Raw genomic sequence first — 17,633 nt, forward strand, 5'->3', positions numbered from 1 at the left:
CTGTTCATTGCCAGTAGATCTGAGCTAGATTAGGGCAGTGAAAACTCTGGTATAGGCAGAAGTACCATTACATGGATCATCCTTATGTGGAGAGAAGTGACCATGGTTTAGTTAATGCAAAATTGGAGTCTCTTCTGTGCTTAAACTAAAACAAATAGGTCAAGATAGCTTTTTAATTTTTTCTAGTGAAAATATTTTCTTTTGTTAATTGAGAAATACATCTTCTAATTGGTACTCAGACTCATTGTATCCTGTTTGTGCACCCTCGAGGGTGGGGAACTACACTGGAAGTGTACTACAAAAAGTGTTTCTTAAAGCAATCAACACCATTCTTCAAAAATTAATAGTGAGTGCTGAGTGAATAAAGAAGCAAACTGTCCATCATATCTGATGTCCAGGTGTTTAAAATAAACAGTCTGACCACAAAAACTCCCATGTAATCTTCCTCATACAGCCTGTTGGACTACATTAACCTCATGGTCATAAAGCACTAGTGTAAATATAAGTAATGACATGCAAATAAATTTTTTATTGAACAGAAAACAAATCCACCCCTGCAGCTGGAGTGCCCTCAGGTACTTTGTGCTGCTCTGGTGCAGTTCAGGATGTGAGATGCTCTGCATTCTTAAATGGGCAGCCTGAAAATGGATCCTTTCAAGGTCCAAGAATTTCAGTGGCTTCACACTAGCTTGATCCACAACACTTAGTGTACATGCTTTAGGAGGCAAAAAATCAGGTTCAATCACTGCGATTTTCCCCCATTTGTTTAAACTTGTACACATATTGCCATATCACTTACTAGCTGAGCTGCCCATGGGTATTTTTAAACATTTTCTGGTGGTAGATAAATAATAGTTGTGGTTTGTTTTGTCAAGTTGACCCTGTAAAAAATATATATCCAGATTTTTATTCCTCCTGTAGCTCCAACAGTACATTAATTTGTTTGCTCCAAGTTTAGATGTTTTTCACCCTGTTTATGTTTGTGTGTGTGCTCAGGTGTGTGTCATTTGCTAATAAATACAAAGTTAAAAGTCTGATTTATTAATTATTAGAGCTGATATTACACTTTTCATATAGTGCTTCCTTTTGAGTTATGGAAATTTAGCAATTCCTGTGTGATGAAACGTAAAAGTGGATTTTGGAGTGGTGGAGGGCTCCCACCCCTGTGTGAAACTGAGTAAGAAAGATTCATGCTTTTTGTCTGATGTCTTGATATTGCAAAATCCCACCAAACTTAATACCCAACCTCCCAAACACACACTTCCCCATTCCTTCCCCTTCCTGTCTTTGCGAAAACCAGAAGTTAGAAGGGACTTGCAGAGTTCAGCTGGTCCAGCCCTCCCTCCAGGCTGATCAGGAGCTTGGGACCTTTTCTGCCTCCTCTAGTCACACCTTTTTTTCCTCTGCACATGTCCTGCTGCCAGTGAGGCGTTCCTGTGGGGTCCCCTGTTAGGAAAATTAATCTACAAACACCAGAGGTTTATGTCTGAGGAGACAGGAGTCCTTTTACTTGATTCAAATAAAAGGAGAGGCCATGGGGTGTTTTCCCTGGGGGCTCTCAAATTTTGGAGGATGCAGCCTCCTATTTCTCCTAATTCCCTGGCTGCCTTTCCCTCTCTCTTTCCCCACTGGCTGAGGTACTTGAGAGTTACAGACTTCCTGGAGTGCCTAATACCTAAAATTCCCCTTCAATGTATAACCCCTCCTTTTAATTTTTAATTCTTATGGAAGTCATGATTTTCCCCATTGTTTCTTTCAATACCCAGTTTCATTTATCAGCAAACCTACAGTTTGTTTGTAAAGGCAAATATCTTACTTTCCATTCATCAATCAGTGGAATCCTTCCCATTGTTTCTTTTATCTCTCAGTGCTAGTTTTGTCTACCAGCAGACTCACTGCTTCTTTGTAAAGACAAGTCTGTAATTCCTCTCAATCTTCTATTTGTTAATAATTGTCTTTACAAACTGTCCAGGTTTGTAGTTTAGAATGTATTCTATCACCATCTTCAGTTACTGGCCCGTCAATGCCTTGTGCATGACTCATAGATCACTCCCTCCGGGAGTTATCTCTCTCTTTAATGGGCCATCAAGGACCTCCTTTATGACTCATCATCCCATTGTGAGATACCCCGCCCACGGGGAGGAGCCAAGCATTCTCACCTGGATATAAACTGGGATTTGAGACAGTAGAAGCAGCCCTCACCCACTGGATTTCCAGAGGACCGGAGCTACCAGACCTTTCTACGGGATCAGGGCTTCAGAAAGACCACCTCACCTGGACTGCTTCCTTCACCCTGCTCAGGGTGTATTCTGACTCTGTCAGTGGTCTTTTTTGTATTATTGCATTTATTTTATTTTTTCCCTTTTCTTCACATTAAATTGTATTTCTGACTTGGGCCTCTCACTCGGTTTGTTTTCAAACCACAACACAACTTTTAGTTATCATTGACTTAATTTTCAGTTCCTGGATCTTTTCTGGTTTTGTAATTATTTGCATTGACATCAGTTTTTGTCTTTTTGTTGCCATTTCTGTATCAGTAGGCATCTTTTTGATTCTTAAACTGGTTTCTCTGAACTTGTGGTAGCAGAAAGAACAATGGTCTAATACACTCTACGTAACATATCCCAGACCAGATTGCGGGTAACCTGCAGTAAGCATATTGGCCACAAATCCAGTCATGCCCTTTTAAAGCTTACGTCTCATTGGCAAAGGGATCTTCCCAATTTTTGTCATCAATTGGTGGGTTAAAATACAGCTTGCTTTTTGGGCCCAGTGGTCCTCTAACAATAGTTGCCCTGCTATAAGAATCACAGTATTTGCATTTTCAGACTCTTGCATGAGGTTTCCACTTGCTGTTAGATCCCAGATCTGTTTGTTAGATCTGGACGAGAACCTTTTAAAAACGGTTCGAGTTCTATTCTTGTGTTGCCACTTCCACTGATAGTCACAGACTATATAAGACTGATGTGTCTTATTTGTGGAATTATCTTGGGGGCATCTTAAAACTAAGGGGTCAAAACCCCCCTTATCCTTCTTTACTGCTTTACTGCCTTCAAAATCTTTTCAGTAATTATGGAAGGAACACCTTACTCAGCTACCATTAGTGAGATTGTAGAAACATGTGTTTGATTCTGTCTGCTTTGATATCTGGAACAATCATAAGGAGGGCAGTTGGGGGTCCAATCATTTAAACACAGAGATAAAGTCTAGTCCCAAATGCCTTTTTCAGAAGAATGAAGCTACCAAGCACTTCCTGCTTTGTCTTAAATTCTTGTTCCATTATGGACTTCACTCAGGGTGCTTACCCACCGTTTAGGTTTGACTGGGCGGGCCATCCATGGAAATGTCCAAGGCCAGGTTGGACAGAGCTTGGTGCTACCAGGAATAGTGGAAAGTGTCCAGGGGGCTGGAATGACACCCTTTTAGATCTCCAGCCTAAGCCATTCTGCAGTTCTATGATCATGAAAATCTGTGAGTAGATAGAAGTGTTCAGGCTCTCTGAACCATCATTAGTCATGTCTCTTCTTCCTCTTTGCTGCATGGAGGATTGTCACCTCTGGCAGTGAAGTGGACAGAGCTTTGCTTTGATGCCTCTGTTGGACCAGGAGGTAAGAGCTAAGAATTGAGCACTGAAACCCTCATACTGCTCTGGCTTTCTTGGTGGGGAGACATGCTTTTCCCAGGTTATTAAAATAAGCCATGGTCAAGCCAAGCAGGTGGTTGTCTTGTGCATGCCCATCTAGATGAAGATACTGAACCCCATGTCCCTTTGCATTAAAGTGTCACTAAGAATTCTGGAGTTTCTCTAGACCATGAAGCTAATATTGTAATTCAAGCAATTACTTTTTCTTGCTTCTTCCAGGAAGTGCAGCTTTATATTAAACTTTTTAAAGACATTTGGAAACACTTGTGAATGTTTTTATTTTTATTATTCAGTGGTTTTGGCAGGAACAGTAAGTGGAAATTACAGAAACAACTCAAGAAACGCTAGTTTTTGTGAGGTATCTAGGCCAGGGAATTCAGGAAGAATAGAAATGTTCTGAAAGATTATCCAAATCTAAGTCAATCTCTTCCTAAATATATTTTTCTGACATTTCCAGAGGCAAAACAAGACATGAACAAACAATCATTCTCTTATAAGAGATTTGGTAGTATCCTCCATAACTAAATGCTGTGCCAGAGGAAATGAGTTTGGGTTTTATTCCTTTTCAGTAATGTAGAAAGTATGCCATGGGAGCAAGCAGAAAGAGGTTGTTTAGTGGAAGAGAGGAAGAAGAAACTTGGGAAGGGGTACAGAGAGACAGCAAACAGAACTCTACTGGTAGTGTGCCATGATCTGCAAAGCTTAAGGATTGGCTTTTCTGAGGCATTCAGTATTTGCATAACTGTATGCTCCTGCTGGAAAGAGTGATGCCATGTCTGCTCATGTTTGTGGGAGCAGAGCCAGGCCCGTTCGTGTGCCCTTTTCAGATGGGATTTTCAGATGCTTTCATTTCTGAATTTATGGCTTTGTAAATAAAAGAAGTGGGTAGACAGCTGAGACACGGTGGATCTGCCCAAAATTTGATGGGACTTAAACCTCTCCTGAGAGTGCTGTGCTAAAACAAGTTCGAGGTAATAACTCCTCTTTATCCTTTAGTCTCAAAAGGCTGCCAGCGAATAGAATCTGGAATCAAGGGGAAAAAATAAGCCTGCAGGCAAAAAAATGGTTGAGGCAGGAGTGATGACTGGCTGAAACCAGATGTAGAAAAGTCAGTGGATAAGTCTGGCAGTGATGTTCCCACTTTAGACTGACTCTGATAATTATGCCATGACTGGCACATAGACTGGATCACAGCCCCTGAAAATCGATCTGTCCAGGTGACAGTTGCTTAAAAACTGGCTAGTATGTCATGGCTTAAGGCATGGTGGGGTGGAGTTGTCCTGAGAGAGGTGGCTGTGATTTAACAACATTGTTATGTTAAGAGAGATAAGCAGCATTGATACAGTTTATCTGTGACCTCCCTAACTGCCTTTGAAAAGTTCAGAGATTTGCATATTTATGTTTCATTTGCAGTTTATGAGGACAGTATTGTTTCCTGAAACGAATTGCAGTCACTTATGGCCCCTCTGCCTACATGTGTAGGGAATATCTATCTTTGTAAGATCTTTTTTTCATCGAGGGACAAAATACTGACTGAGAAGTGCTCACTGACATTGTACTGGTGGCTTTCTTCAGGGGAACAGCTCACACAAACACGTTATGTTCAGGTAGCAAAGATTTAAAGTATAAAGAGTGCTTGGAGAAAAAGGAGGGTAAGGGAATTTTTGTTACTTCCAAGGATTTTTAAACTCTTTAAATAAAATGGCAAAATACAAAAATCCACCAGTGTATAAAGAGTGACTTTGCCATTTTTGCTTTGTATCTTGTTTTCTACAAGTAATGTGCCTTTGCATTACTTGAACTATCAAGACTGTAAACCCTTTCTGCAGCCAGAAGAATGATGGAAATTAGATTTTCTTTTTACATAATCCCCTCACATTTTGCTTGTGGATACGGCTGTGTTAACACAATGCAACATTTGAGTTTAGAGGTCTGCCAGATCCTGGCACCAGTGATAGTTTGCAGACTGAAGGTCTTATTTGATAGATTTTCAAAGTGATACTGTGCTCAGTTGTATCTATGTTCCTGGAAGGAGGTTTGCAGTCAGCTTCTCAGAGGAAATACTTTCAAAAGGAAAAGTTTAATTTTGCCAAGATTCAGATAAGGTCAGAGTAACTGAACAAACCAGAGCTTTGTAGGTTAGATATGAAGACAGCTCCCAGGGACTGGCAAATGTGCTAGGAGAACGGGAAAATGAACTGCATGAGGATGATTACATTTGCTGAAAATCTGAAGTACTGTGTGTATCTTTTGGCATATTGTCAAGTGTAGAGTTGCATTTGACCAGGGTGGGGGTTTTTTACTTTTTAAAATTAAGTAAAATGTATTTATCCTTCATGTTTCCGGTTTCCACTTTAACCCACCAGAAAACGGATTCAACAAATTAATTTTAGTTCTTTTAACAGTATATATTTATAAATGGATGTAAAAATTGGTTGTAATATGGTGCTAATTTACCACAGGTTTTGCAAGTATATCTCTAATGGCTTCTACCTAGCTTCCATGCTTTTCTGTTATGAGGCAGAGTAGGGATTGTATTCCAGCTGTACACCACTGCTGGCCAAGGGTACGCACTGACAGGTGGCAATCAGCATTAGCCTCTGACATCAGCTGACATTTGCCAGCTCATACTTAAGGTCCGGACTGATATTTTCTCTTGTGTTTTCTTGGCTGCAAAAGAGTAAAACTCATTCTTAGTTTGCCTGAGGTAGTTTCTATGAGAGTCTGCTCAGTGACTGCACAGCCTTTACAGGTGGAAGATGAAAGATGGCAGACTGAGTTTCTTCAGTGGGGTAACTTACATTTAAAATACAGGAAAAAAAGGTGTTAGTTCTGTGGGTCAGCCAGCAAAAGGAAGGCTGCAGATCTCTTCTTTCAGTGGTGGCATACATAGAGTCTCTTCCTGCTGTCTTTTTGTCTGTGTTAGAGTCTTTCCTCAGTCAGGTCTTGTTAGATTGGCCAAAAGATCAAAAATCCTAGTTAGGAACGAAAGAACAGGAAGCTGGTGCAGTTGAATAGCCTTGATTCTTTAGGAAACCGAGCAGAGGTTGGATAAGAGGGATTGTGGGCAGGGACTACATACGTTCCTCAGATTGCTGTGGCTGAACTCAGGGGAGGCATACAGACACACAGTCTCATCTTTGCAATGACTTTCAGCAAAGGAAAATGGGATGTTTTTCTTTGTTAAAGTGGGATTGGAATGAGAGGATTAAAGGGAATGATCCTGAAAAGTCTGGTGAGGTGGTCATTTGCTCTAGTATAGTTAAGTGTAAGAACATACGAAAAAATCCAAGTAAAATTGCAGTAGAGGGAGTAAAGTAGGAGCTGTTTTGATGAGGAATCAGAAGTCAGGTTGCATACAACTATGCAGAGGGTGCTCTGGCATTCCCATGTGAATGAAAACCAACAGAAGAAGGGAATGGGAAAAAGATGAAAGACACCTGGTTTTTTTGAAACATGCGGCTTGTATGGACATGAGGATCCATGCAGTAGCATTGGACTTGAGAGAAATTTGCCAAGAAGACAGATCATGCCTTCTGCCTGTCCTGTCTTGTCGGTCACACACAAGACCTCCATCCTGGATGTGGGGAGCTGCAGTAAGGCAGTGCTGTGGGGTAGGAACCATCTGGCACCTGCTGCCCACAGAGAGCTGAAAGGAAGCTCTGGGACACAGAGAAGGCTTCCCTCCAGATGGCCCAGACAAAGGGCCACGTGAATCACACTGTGAGTTGGCTGCTCCAGCCTGGTGACATTTCCAGGTGGGTTTCTGAGCAGGCAGCACTTTGGCAGTGTCTGGGTGGATCTATCTGGGCTCTCTGCCTTAGTGTCTGGAATACAGGAGGAGCAGAAAAGGCTTCTCTCCAGTAGGTACAGGAGATTACATGCTTCGCTGACTTTCTCCACCTAGCTTCCCAATCTTAGGAGGGAGATTTTTTTGTTTCTGGCAGGCTCATATGGTCCAAACTCAACAAGGACAGCTTTAGAGCAGTGGTTCTCTAGCCTGTAAGCATCAGGTGTGCACAGCTGTGTAGAGAAATGAAACCTTCTGACAGTAGGTTTGTTGTTCTGCAGTTGTTTCTGCAGGATGTGGAGGTGCCTCAGCTCCGAGGTAGGAGCCTGCCCCCGTGTTTATTGGGGTGTTGCACCCAGACTGGCCTTCCATTTTACCAGCGAGCCCTAGTGTCTTGTGTGTTGGATGGTGTAAAACACATATCTGCACCAAAAGAGCCCTTCCCAGCAAACACAAAAAAGCCCAGCAGTGTTTCCCATTGTGCTGATTTTAGTCAGAAATACTAAAACTTGGTCAAACATAAAATGCTATTTAAGCTACCCTAAATTAATTTGAAGTTACACTGTAACCACTAACAGTGGAAGGGACTGATTCACTGGCTGTGTGGAGGAGCTGAGGAGAGCCCAGCTGAGGCTCAGAGTTAAGGTCCTACAGATAGCAGTAATGTTGCATAAATAGTGACAGTAATAGAAGTTATGAAGAAGTTAAGCACTCCAGAACCTCTTACAAGTGAAATAAGCAGTGGTTGTGTTTGAGTTTCTTCTGACTGGAGTCATACCAGTCTTTGAAGGGCAAAACCTGTGTATTTGTGTGTTTTTCTTCCTGTGTAGGTTTGAGGGGATAATGTAAAAATCCCAGCATGTTGTTATTTTGGTAATGGGATTGCATGCAGGCATCCTTGTGATTAAATTGAATTAAATAAATAAATAAATAAATAAATAAAATAAAAACCATGAGGTTTCCTGTGAGGGGGTTGTTGTTTGCAAATAGAGTGATTGTAGTGGTTTGATAGTAAAACGAGAGGCTCCAAGTCAGAAATACAATTTAATGAGAAGAAAAGGGAAAAAAGGTAAAATAAAATAAATGCAATAATACAAAAAGACCACTGACAGAGTCAGAATATAACATGAGCAGAGTGATGGAAGCAGTCCAGGTGAGGTGGTCTTCCTGAAGCAGTGATCTCGTAGAAAAGGTCTGGTAGCTCTGGTCCTCTGGGAATTCAGTGGGTGAGGGCTGCCTGTACTATTCCAAATCCCAGCTTATATCCAGGTGAGAATGCTTGGCTCCTCCCCGTGGGCGGAGCATCTCACAATGGGCTGATGAGTCACACAGGAGCTCCTTGATGGCCCATTAAAGAGAGATAACTCCCGGAGGGAGTTAAAGGCATTTGATGGGCCATTAACAGAAGGTACCCCAGAGGGAGGGGTGCTGGGAAGAGCACTGCTCCAACAATTGGATTCATGATCAGTTCATGAAGATGGTGTTAGAATACATCCAATACTACAACCCAGGACAGTGATTGATGACTGGGACTAGAGGTGTACAGACAACTGCAGGATCTTGCTCATAACTCTCTAATGTAATTCCTTTAAAACCTCTGGGTTTTTTCCTGTGTCATTTAATTTGATGTTGTCATGAAGGGAATAGGATCAAGTTGGAAAACTGAGGTTTTATTCTAATACTTTTTTGGGTTTCTTGGGTCTCCCTCTACCTTAACACTCTTAAGGTGCGACTTTTCTTTCCAGAATTGGTCTATAGAAGACTCTTTGAAAAATATATATTTTCTTATGCTCCCCAGAGGAGAGCAACTGCTCTGTACCCTTGTGTATGTGGCAAATGAGGAGATAGAGCTTAACTCATTTAATAGCACCTGCAAAAGCACCCACTTCATTGAACATCATCTCTTATGGGATTAATGCTGTCGTGTTATTTAGGCACACCTCTAGGTAAAGAAACACAGTTCACAGTTCTTCAGAACTTCACCAGGAGCTTATCCTTTAAATAAAGCTTATCCTTTAAATAAACTGATTTAGGAAGAAAATTGGATTTTATTTTTTTTTTTTTAGGGTTTATTTCCCAGCAATGTTTTTTGTCTTTACTTGCTCATCCCATAGTGTTTGGCTTTCACAACAATGCAGAATTCAGGATTCTTCTTTCAGCCTTCAAAGTCTGCAAACCTTGCCTGGAAAACAGGCAGGTTCCTGGGCGTCCTGGCATGGCTGCTTTTAAACCAGAATCCAAGTGGAAAAATGTAACCTCTCCTAGTGCTCTTGTGGTAGGATCTCTGGAAACAAGGTGAACTATTTAAAGTGTCCTTTTATATGTTAAAACTAAAATGTTTCTTTTCCCCTGCTTGTACCTCTCAGTTTTCTCATGTACTTTTACTTGGCTGAGGTTTTTCATTTAATCCTTTTTTTCATTTAAGCTCCAACATCTGCCTTGGTCTTCCTTACCTGTGTCTATTCTTTGTCATAAGGCATTAGAGGGAAGCAGAAGCATGCATGTGTTTGGTGTGGGGTATGTGTCAAATTTGGGGTTTTACCTGTCAGCATTCTCTGTCCCGGCTGCTTTGTTTTGCTCCATCTCCCTCTGTGGCCACACCACTAAACTTGGTTTTCACTGCTGCTGACAGCCATTTTTATTTTAATTTCTGCTTATATAAAATCAAAAGCTGTGTCTCTATCTCTACTCTATAATGTTTTGCACTTGCATTGTTTGCCCTTTTGGTAGCTTAAACTTCCAGCGTAACTTACTGCTAATGTATTTGGAAAACGTGGGTAAGGAGGAGGGTTAGGCTATTTAAATAAAATTATAGCTCACCTGTAAAAATCATGGAAGAACTTTTTAGCCATGGAACTGACTCCTGCTTAGTTCAGAAGCTGATTCACAAATTATTGGTGTGAATTGGTTGTGACTTTAGCGGAAGTCTGCTACTCTACTTTCAGATGGAGATCACCCTCTTGATACTCCTCACGTGATGGATGCATCAGTATATTGTCCTGGGTGTTGAACTGTTTACCTGATAGCAGAAAATAGATCTTCCTCCTAACTTCATCTTCTGTTCCTGACTTGAATATGACTCAGTTGCATTTTAAAAACCTGAAGCAGCATTTTTGGGGGGTATTTGGGCTTGTTGTTGTTGGTTGGTTTTTACTTTAGCGGTAGAGTGTTTTCTCCCTTGTGGGTGATTTTAAACTGTTTCTTCCCCTCTTGATAAGTCCTGTTAATACTGTAATATTTGACAGTGGATTGTAATGACATCTAACATTTTGTTCTGTTTGTACTGCAGACTGAGGTCAAGTAAACAAAGAAAGCAATCATTATGTTTTAGCATTCCTTTTTAATGAGCACATTAAAGTCTAGTCACAGCTACAGGATCAGCTCTGAAAGGAAGGGAGAGATATGGAACTCTGAGCAGCACTCTTTTTCAAGCAGTTTATGGAAAAATAATGGATTGAAGGGATATGTAAGGACTCTGGTAGAAAATAAATGGTACGATGTTGGCAGAAAGCATTTGGCAGAAGACTTGTGACTGTTTCTGTGGCTTAGAATAGAGGAATTTCCTACAGACTGGACTAACCATTACAAATATGTGTCTGCTTTTAGGAGATCAAGGCATACAGTGGATTCTTCTCAGGGAAGATGTCGTCTTTGACGATGAAAACACATTGTATGGAGAAAAGAGGAAGTTTCTTTAAGGTAAATGGGATATTTATACAGAACATAAAGTATGTGGATTTATGTGAAATGAACGAAGCAGAATGTGCAGTACTGTCTGATACATAGTAAACCTTTTCTGTAAAATGGGAAGTACTTCTTGAGCATTTCTTTTTACAGGCAGATTTGTGGCTAGATTACCTCCAGTTATTTCTCATGTATGTTATTTCTGTGCATGGAATAGAATATTTGGTGCAAAATAGGCCATGGCTTTCTTTGCTGCTAATGCTGAGAACATAAGCTTTATTAAGCACAGGCATAAAATTATTGGAGCCTTCATAAATTGGATTTGTGTCATTTAAAATTGTGGTACAATTCCTGGATTGAAAATACTATTACTGGATTGAAAATTGGTTTCACTTCCTTGACTATTTTGAGATCAATTGGCATCCCCAAAAGCCAGGCTGCAGTAGGAGTTACCAGTGCAGTTTTCAAAAGATAACTGAATCCTGTTAAGTATGTGCCAGGGTCACAGTGGCTGCCTTGCTGGGCAGAGTTTTGCTTTAGGAAGCCATCAAAATTTACAGATGCTTCTGAGCACTGTATTAACTTACCCTGATCACATCCCACAGAATATTCATCATTTGCTGTAGCTTCTTCAGTGAAAGATGCTAATGCTGCCATCTTGGAGGTTTGATGTTTCCATTCCTTTTCTTCCTCTGGGGCAGAAGTTTCCCTTTGGGCAATCTTTAGGCAATGAATTTTCCTTTTGTCTTGCCCAGCTATTACCAGGGTCATCCAGTGACAGGAATCACCTCTCAGTTCTGCAACACACTTCAGCTACCTCTCATAACTCAGGAGCACAAACATCAGCCTTGTTGATAGTTCTCCATGGCCGAATAGGGAGAATAGCCCTGTTTTTCAAATCGCAGCAAGGAACTGTCTCAGTTCCAAGAAACATCTCTAGGTTGTCTCTTGCATGTATGCTAAAGGACTCCTGGTGTCAGATGTCCCATCTGACAATCAAGCAGCCAGTCATTTTCTGCAGTCTTTGGGATCTTCCTGTGTAATTCTTACATAGAAAATAGATGATGGAACAGCAGTTTTGTTCATTATTATGGGGTTACAGTTACTCTAAATTATTAGAAATGCAGTCTGCAATCTGCCCAGGCAGTTTCAAGAAACATTGTCAATTAGAAAACTAAGTTCCTAGATTTTCTTAAGGACATGCTGGCAGGGAAAAAGATGCCTCCAAGCTACTTTTCCAGACCTCTCACCATCCATGGGAAGTTGCACTGTTGGACCATGGTTCTGAGCACAGAGTGTGGGATTGGAAGCTGCAAGAAGTCAGTGTGCCCAGCCTGTGTGCAGTGCACCTGGTAGCTTGTGTGTTTACAGCAAAATTACCTTTTTTTCGCTCTCTCCTCCATGTGAATAGAATTGTGACAGCAATTACATTTGTTTGCTACAACTGAGCTGGTGAGCAAGCAAAAATACTTGGCATATCAGACTTTTTTGAGTTTCCATTATTTTAATTTGCCTTGTCTGTCTGTGTTTAGGAGACCTGGTAATCAAGGTACGGCCTTTTATCCCTGCTGATCTGTCCTTCAGAATGCTCTCCCACATGTGTAGACTGTGCCCTGTACTTGCAAATGGCTCTCATGTTGTTAATCTGCAGTTGCCTAAGAAACCTGACCATGCTGGTATGCAGATTCTCAGGGCCCTTAAATATTCTTAAGGGAGTATCTTAGCATTCTCAGCAACATTTGCCAGAAAAATTGCTGACGAATACCAGTGGGAAAGTCCAACTTTATCTTTTTTTTTTTGCTTCTTAAGTAGTTCTCATTGCTACAGCTTCCAGTCATCTCTTAGGTTTTTTTCGCAGCCATTGTTTTGACTGTTAATACACAAGGAAAACAGTATTGTCCTGATTTTAAACAGAGCAGAAGTTTTAGAGGCTAAATTTTGTGGACTCTACACCTTGTAACTGGTGAATGGTCAGAGCCAGCAAGTAGTAAGAATGAGGGAAAAATGAGGTTGGTCTTGGTTAATTCTGGGATTGAATAGCTTGCCGGTGGTTACAGAGAGAATATGTGGTAAGGCAAGAGGCCACTATGTCTCTATATGTTGCCAATATGTCTCTGACAAATGTCCTTTTTACTGAATTATCCTCCTTCTCATCAAAATGTTCCAGTGTTAACCGAACTGGCATCAGAGGTTTTAACACCAGTAAAGCTTTTCTGTTCCTAAACCAAGTATTGGGTAAAACTTTGTTTTTGATGAACGAGACACTGAACAATGTCAGTGGCCCTGAGAATTCATAGCTCACTGTGCAAAATAACCAGAATCTGCAGTTGTGTATCAAAATATTGGATTGTATTCAGAGGCTTGCACAAGTCCAGAGGCAGTGTTCCCAGTAAGGCTTGTCTCTGGCACTTGGCCACCTCCTCACACAGGGTCCTCTGTGAGGGTTGCTACATTCTGCTTATCAAAACAGGAAGGAAAAGATGTGATGCCAAAGAGGATGCAGGTCTCCAGAAAGAATGAAAAATTAGATGCTGGCTGGAAGGGGGAGTGGTAAGTACTGTGGCTCATTTGCCCAGTCTGATACTGATCTCACTGTCTTCAGCCCGTGTCCCCTTGCTGGATTAGAAGCACCATCTTACCTTTTCCTCTCAAACTCTTGTAAATCTCAGAGCTTGGAAACATTCTGCAGTGGTCATCTTGGCTGACTGTTTCAGCCAAGTGGATTCTCAGAATAATAACAGTTTTGTTAATTCTCTGTACAAGCTTATTTACTTTTCAACACAAAAAACTTAAATTCATTTGTCACACAGCTTTTTCTAAAAATGTCTGGGAGCATACATCGAATCAAAGCCACCTGTCTTCTTCTTGGGAACAGGAAACTCTTTAAGTCAAGTGGGTAATAAGAGCTGTAGTTACACTGGGCTGGGAGAGGCAATGTCTGTATTTGGTCCTGGGTGTGCGCTTTCCATGATGCATGGCAGTGATGTGTCAATAGAGCAGCTTCACAAATGTGAATGGAGCCCCTGGGGAGGCCCCCAACCAGACTTGCTTCTGGTGAACATACTGCCTCTGATTTTTGGTGCTTGTACAACAGCTTGAACAATTCAAGGCAAAATAGATGTGTTGTGGTGAGAGAAGGCTGGGATGCTGAGGTGCCATGAATTATGATTGTGGCCTGTATGTAGGAGTTTATCTCTCACCTTTACCAGTTCCCAAAAGCTGAGCTTGGTCTTGTTGAGCTCAGAAGCTCTTGACAATAAGCATAGTTTGGTCTATTATGAAAGGAAATGCTGTGGTTTAAGATGTTTGCAATTCATTATTTTGTTCATAGATGTTAGGAATGTAAACAGTTAGTACATGGGTATTTGGCAATCTAATGTTTAGGATAGATTTGGTTAGGCAATACTGTACTGGGCTGCTATGTGAATTCATGTTGCCTGAGTCATAATTATTATTTGGGTTTACTGTGGTTATACTGTACTGTCTTTTGAATTTACAGAACAGTGCTTTATATATAAATATAGAAAAAATCCAAAGGAATTTAAATTTGTGTTTATTATAAATAGAAATGAATTCCAAAGGAAGTGCATTGCACACAAAAATAACTATTTTATCATGTTACATGAGATCTATTTTTAATTTTGTTTTTTAAGAAATACTGATTAACCACCCAAGAAGATGTCATACTTCCAAATGCATTTTTCAGGTAAAGCTCCTTTTTCTATAGCATAGCAGGGTAATATCTATTTCACAGACCTAAACAGTCCCTGAAAGATTTTTTTCTGATTACTTTTTAAGTCTTTGGGCTCATGTATGCTGTTTTACACTAACTGTGGCCTCTGACAAATGTATACATCCACTTCAGTTGCATTTTCCTTTGGAAGTTGCCTCTTACCGTGTTGCTTTCAAATCTGTTGAAACAAAGGGGTGAGTTTTCCCATTATTTCTTGCCAAAGAGGTACCACACTTATTGCAAATAGAGAAGTCTCTTTGAAGAATTCTGATATTCTTAGGCATGCACTAAAAAGGCAGAGCCTGCTGCTGCTGCTTGTTTCCTCAGGGCTGGAGCTAATAATAATACATATCCAGGATCCTTCTGGCATTTTGTAGAAACATGTTATTAACAGCTCATCTTGTATGATGCTAGTCGCGTGTGCATCATGTGCGCTGTATAATCACCAGAAGTTTCATTGATCCTAAATACTGGGAAATGCTGTCATATAATCATGAGTATACCTTATGTTATTTGATGGAAAAATGCTGTTGTAACAGTATGTGTCAGATAATTGCAAGGATACAGAAACGATGCAATTCCATAAGGCTTTATTTTCTTAAAATAAGAGAAGAGCAACTTTTTTTTCATTAAAGAGAATTTAAGGAAAATTAGTTGGAAATTGCAGAAAATGTCGGTGGTTTATTCTAGAAAAAAATGAGGGATTTCTTCCTAGAGGTCAATGTTTTAGTTCAGATGGAGTACATGGTGGTACGTGCTTAGTCTCAGTTGGGTTGCAGTATGTCTTCCATCCTGGGGAGCTTCTCAAGTCAGTTTGTGGTTTGATGCCACACTGACCTGGTTTCCTTGTCTAGAGTGTATTGACTTTTCAGAGACTAAGGCTGATTTGTCATGGAGGCTACGTAATATACGCAAGAAATTTAGCCTTTAGAATGTGAGCATAAGATTGCTTGAAATGTGCTATTTTGTTTAAGTCCTCTTTAGAAAAAGAAGCAAAGTTGCTAAACATGGAAGAATTCCACTCAGGAATGATAATTTCTTCAGCGCTCTCTTTGAGGCAGGCATACAAATTCAAAAGCATTAAGATTACTTCTCTGTTAGTACAGTTTGGATGAGGGTTTTTGCTGTAGCTCCCTGAGATTTTGTTTTCTGGGAGGGAGGTGGGTTTTGTCGCAGCTCTGGTCAAAGCCCACTAACAGAGTTAACTTACCTGCCAGCCAGGTAGCAACACATCAGGGCAGGCATAGAGGAGGTGGCTGAAAACACATGGATGCTTCTGTGGAGAGCTTATACACTGTATGCTTTGCAGGGAGAAGTGCTGAAAAGCTCCTTTGCAGACTGTTGGCCTGTGAGACACTTAGTCTCTGTAGATGTGTCAGGGAACAGGTACCACTGTGATGGCTCTTTATGGCCACAGTTGGTCTTACAATGCAAAAAATTGAGATGATGATGCCTATGAAGAGGAGCTCCTTGTGCAGAGCTGATTCATGGGGAGTAGCAGCTCAACTTGCATGCAGTCACCAGCTGAAGCAGCTTTGCAGGGGTGCTTTGCTGGCAATGCATAAATTCACCCCACTCCAGCTTCTCCCTGAGGCTGTCCTGGATTCCTCGGCTGCCCCTTCAAATGGTCAGGGAGGCATTGCTCACATCTGGCTGCAGGGACTCAGGTGTTTGGGAATCAGCAGGTGGAACGTCTTTGCAATGTCAGTGGTACATATAGCTGGTGTCACCAAAACTAAGGGAAAAACAAAAACTCTCCAACAACAACCTTTAGTGCTAGAGAATTAAGGCATTACTTTATTCTGGCCAGGATGTTGTTCTTGCCAGGATGTGCAACAGAAATGTGTTCATCCACACATTGTCCTGTTGTGCAGAGAAAATCATTACATCACACAAGTCTTTACTAGATGTTTCACAGTCAGAATCCAGAGAAAGTAACTTGGTTCAATGTTCACTGGTCTCAACTAATCCACCTTTAATGGTAATTAGTTTCTCATTCTTCATTCTCTTGCCTATCTCTTCCCAGATCAGGAGTCTCAGATCATGCCAGGGGTGATGTTTGGCATTGACATTCGTTAATGGTAGTTATCTTTTGTGTATCTTCTGTGCTGCTGCCAGTCTGCTGAGATGTTAAGCTCATCAGGCCTGGAGTGGTGGAACAATCCTTCAAAAAGAAACTTCAATTCCTTCCCCTTGGGCAAAGGAATTCCTTTTTCCCTGGGCAAAGGCAAACAAAACCCCTAACTAAAGTTATATTTAAAAATGTTAAACTTTGTATGATTTCCATCACTAGGAGCTCTGATTTGGACAGAAAAAAACCCTTAGGGTGTGAGTAATAGTAATTCATTCTTACATAAGGTTTATTTATTGGAATTGCCAGTTGTAAGCAGAGACTAAAACTTCTTTTGAATTGATTGGAATAATGCAACTCAGCAAAGGAGTGTGTGAATTGCAGAGGTGGAGGAAAACTTCCAATGTAACAATTTAGGAAAATGATGCCTGTAATTCTTTGAAAATGCTGCTGTACTGAGTTGCCTCCCTGAGTGGGATTTGGGTGCATACCTTCAAGGGCAGCTGTGAAGGCTGCTCTGACTTGGACCCCAAAACTGTTTTTGCTTCATATGCCAGGATTTTTGTTTGCAGGGGTGGTAGTAGAGATCACTGCATCACTTCCATTAGGTTCCCTCCTGGCAGGAGAGAGGCACCCCTGTTAGAGTTTATAGGCTGTCATGGTGTGGCATGACAAACAAACTTGATGCATTAGCTGCAAAGAAGTGTTCAAG

The 17,633-nt window shown here is 40.9% G+C and overlaps 1 protein-coding gene across 11 annotated transcripts in view; it reads left to right on the forward strand.

Annotated features, from left to right (window-relative positions):
- Positions 1-17,633, forward strand: part of RIN2 (Ras and Rab interactor 2) — a 64,593-nt gene that overhangs the window by 13,528 nt on the left and 33,432 nt on the right. For 5 of the 11 annotated variants that reach the window (XM_066316661.1, XM_066316664.1, XM_066316662.1 and 2 more), the window contains one exon: positions 11,040-11,132. In XM_066316661.1, coding sequence (XP_066172758.1) covers positions 11,076-11,132 — 57 coding nt within the window. In that variant the 5' untranslated portion in view covers positions 11,040-11,075. Of the gene's footprint in view, positions 1-11,038; positions 11,133-13,587; positions 13,668-14,770; positions 14,824-17,633 lie in introns of those variants that run through there. The other 6 variants (XM_066316666.1, XM_066316665.1, XM_066316659.1 and 3 more) reach the window with 5 other exon arrangements.

The sequence above is a fragment of the Sylvia atricapilla genome, chromosome 3, assembly GCF_009819655.1.
Source record: "Sylvia atricapilla isolate bSylAtr1 chromosome 3, bSylAtr1.pri, whole genome shotgun sequence".
Lineage (NCBI taxonomy): Eukaryota > Metazoa > Chordata > Aves > Passeriformes > Sylviidae > Sylvia > Sylvia atricapilla.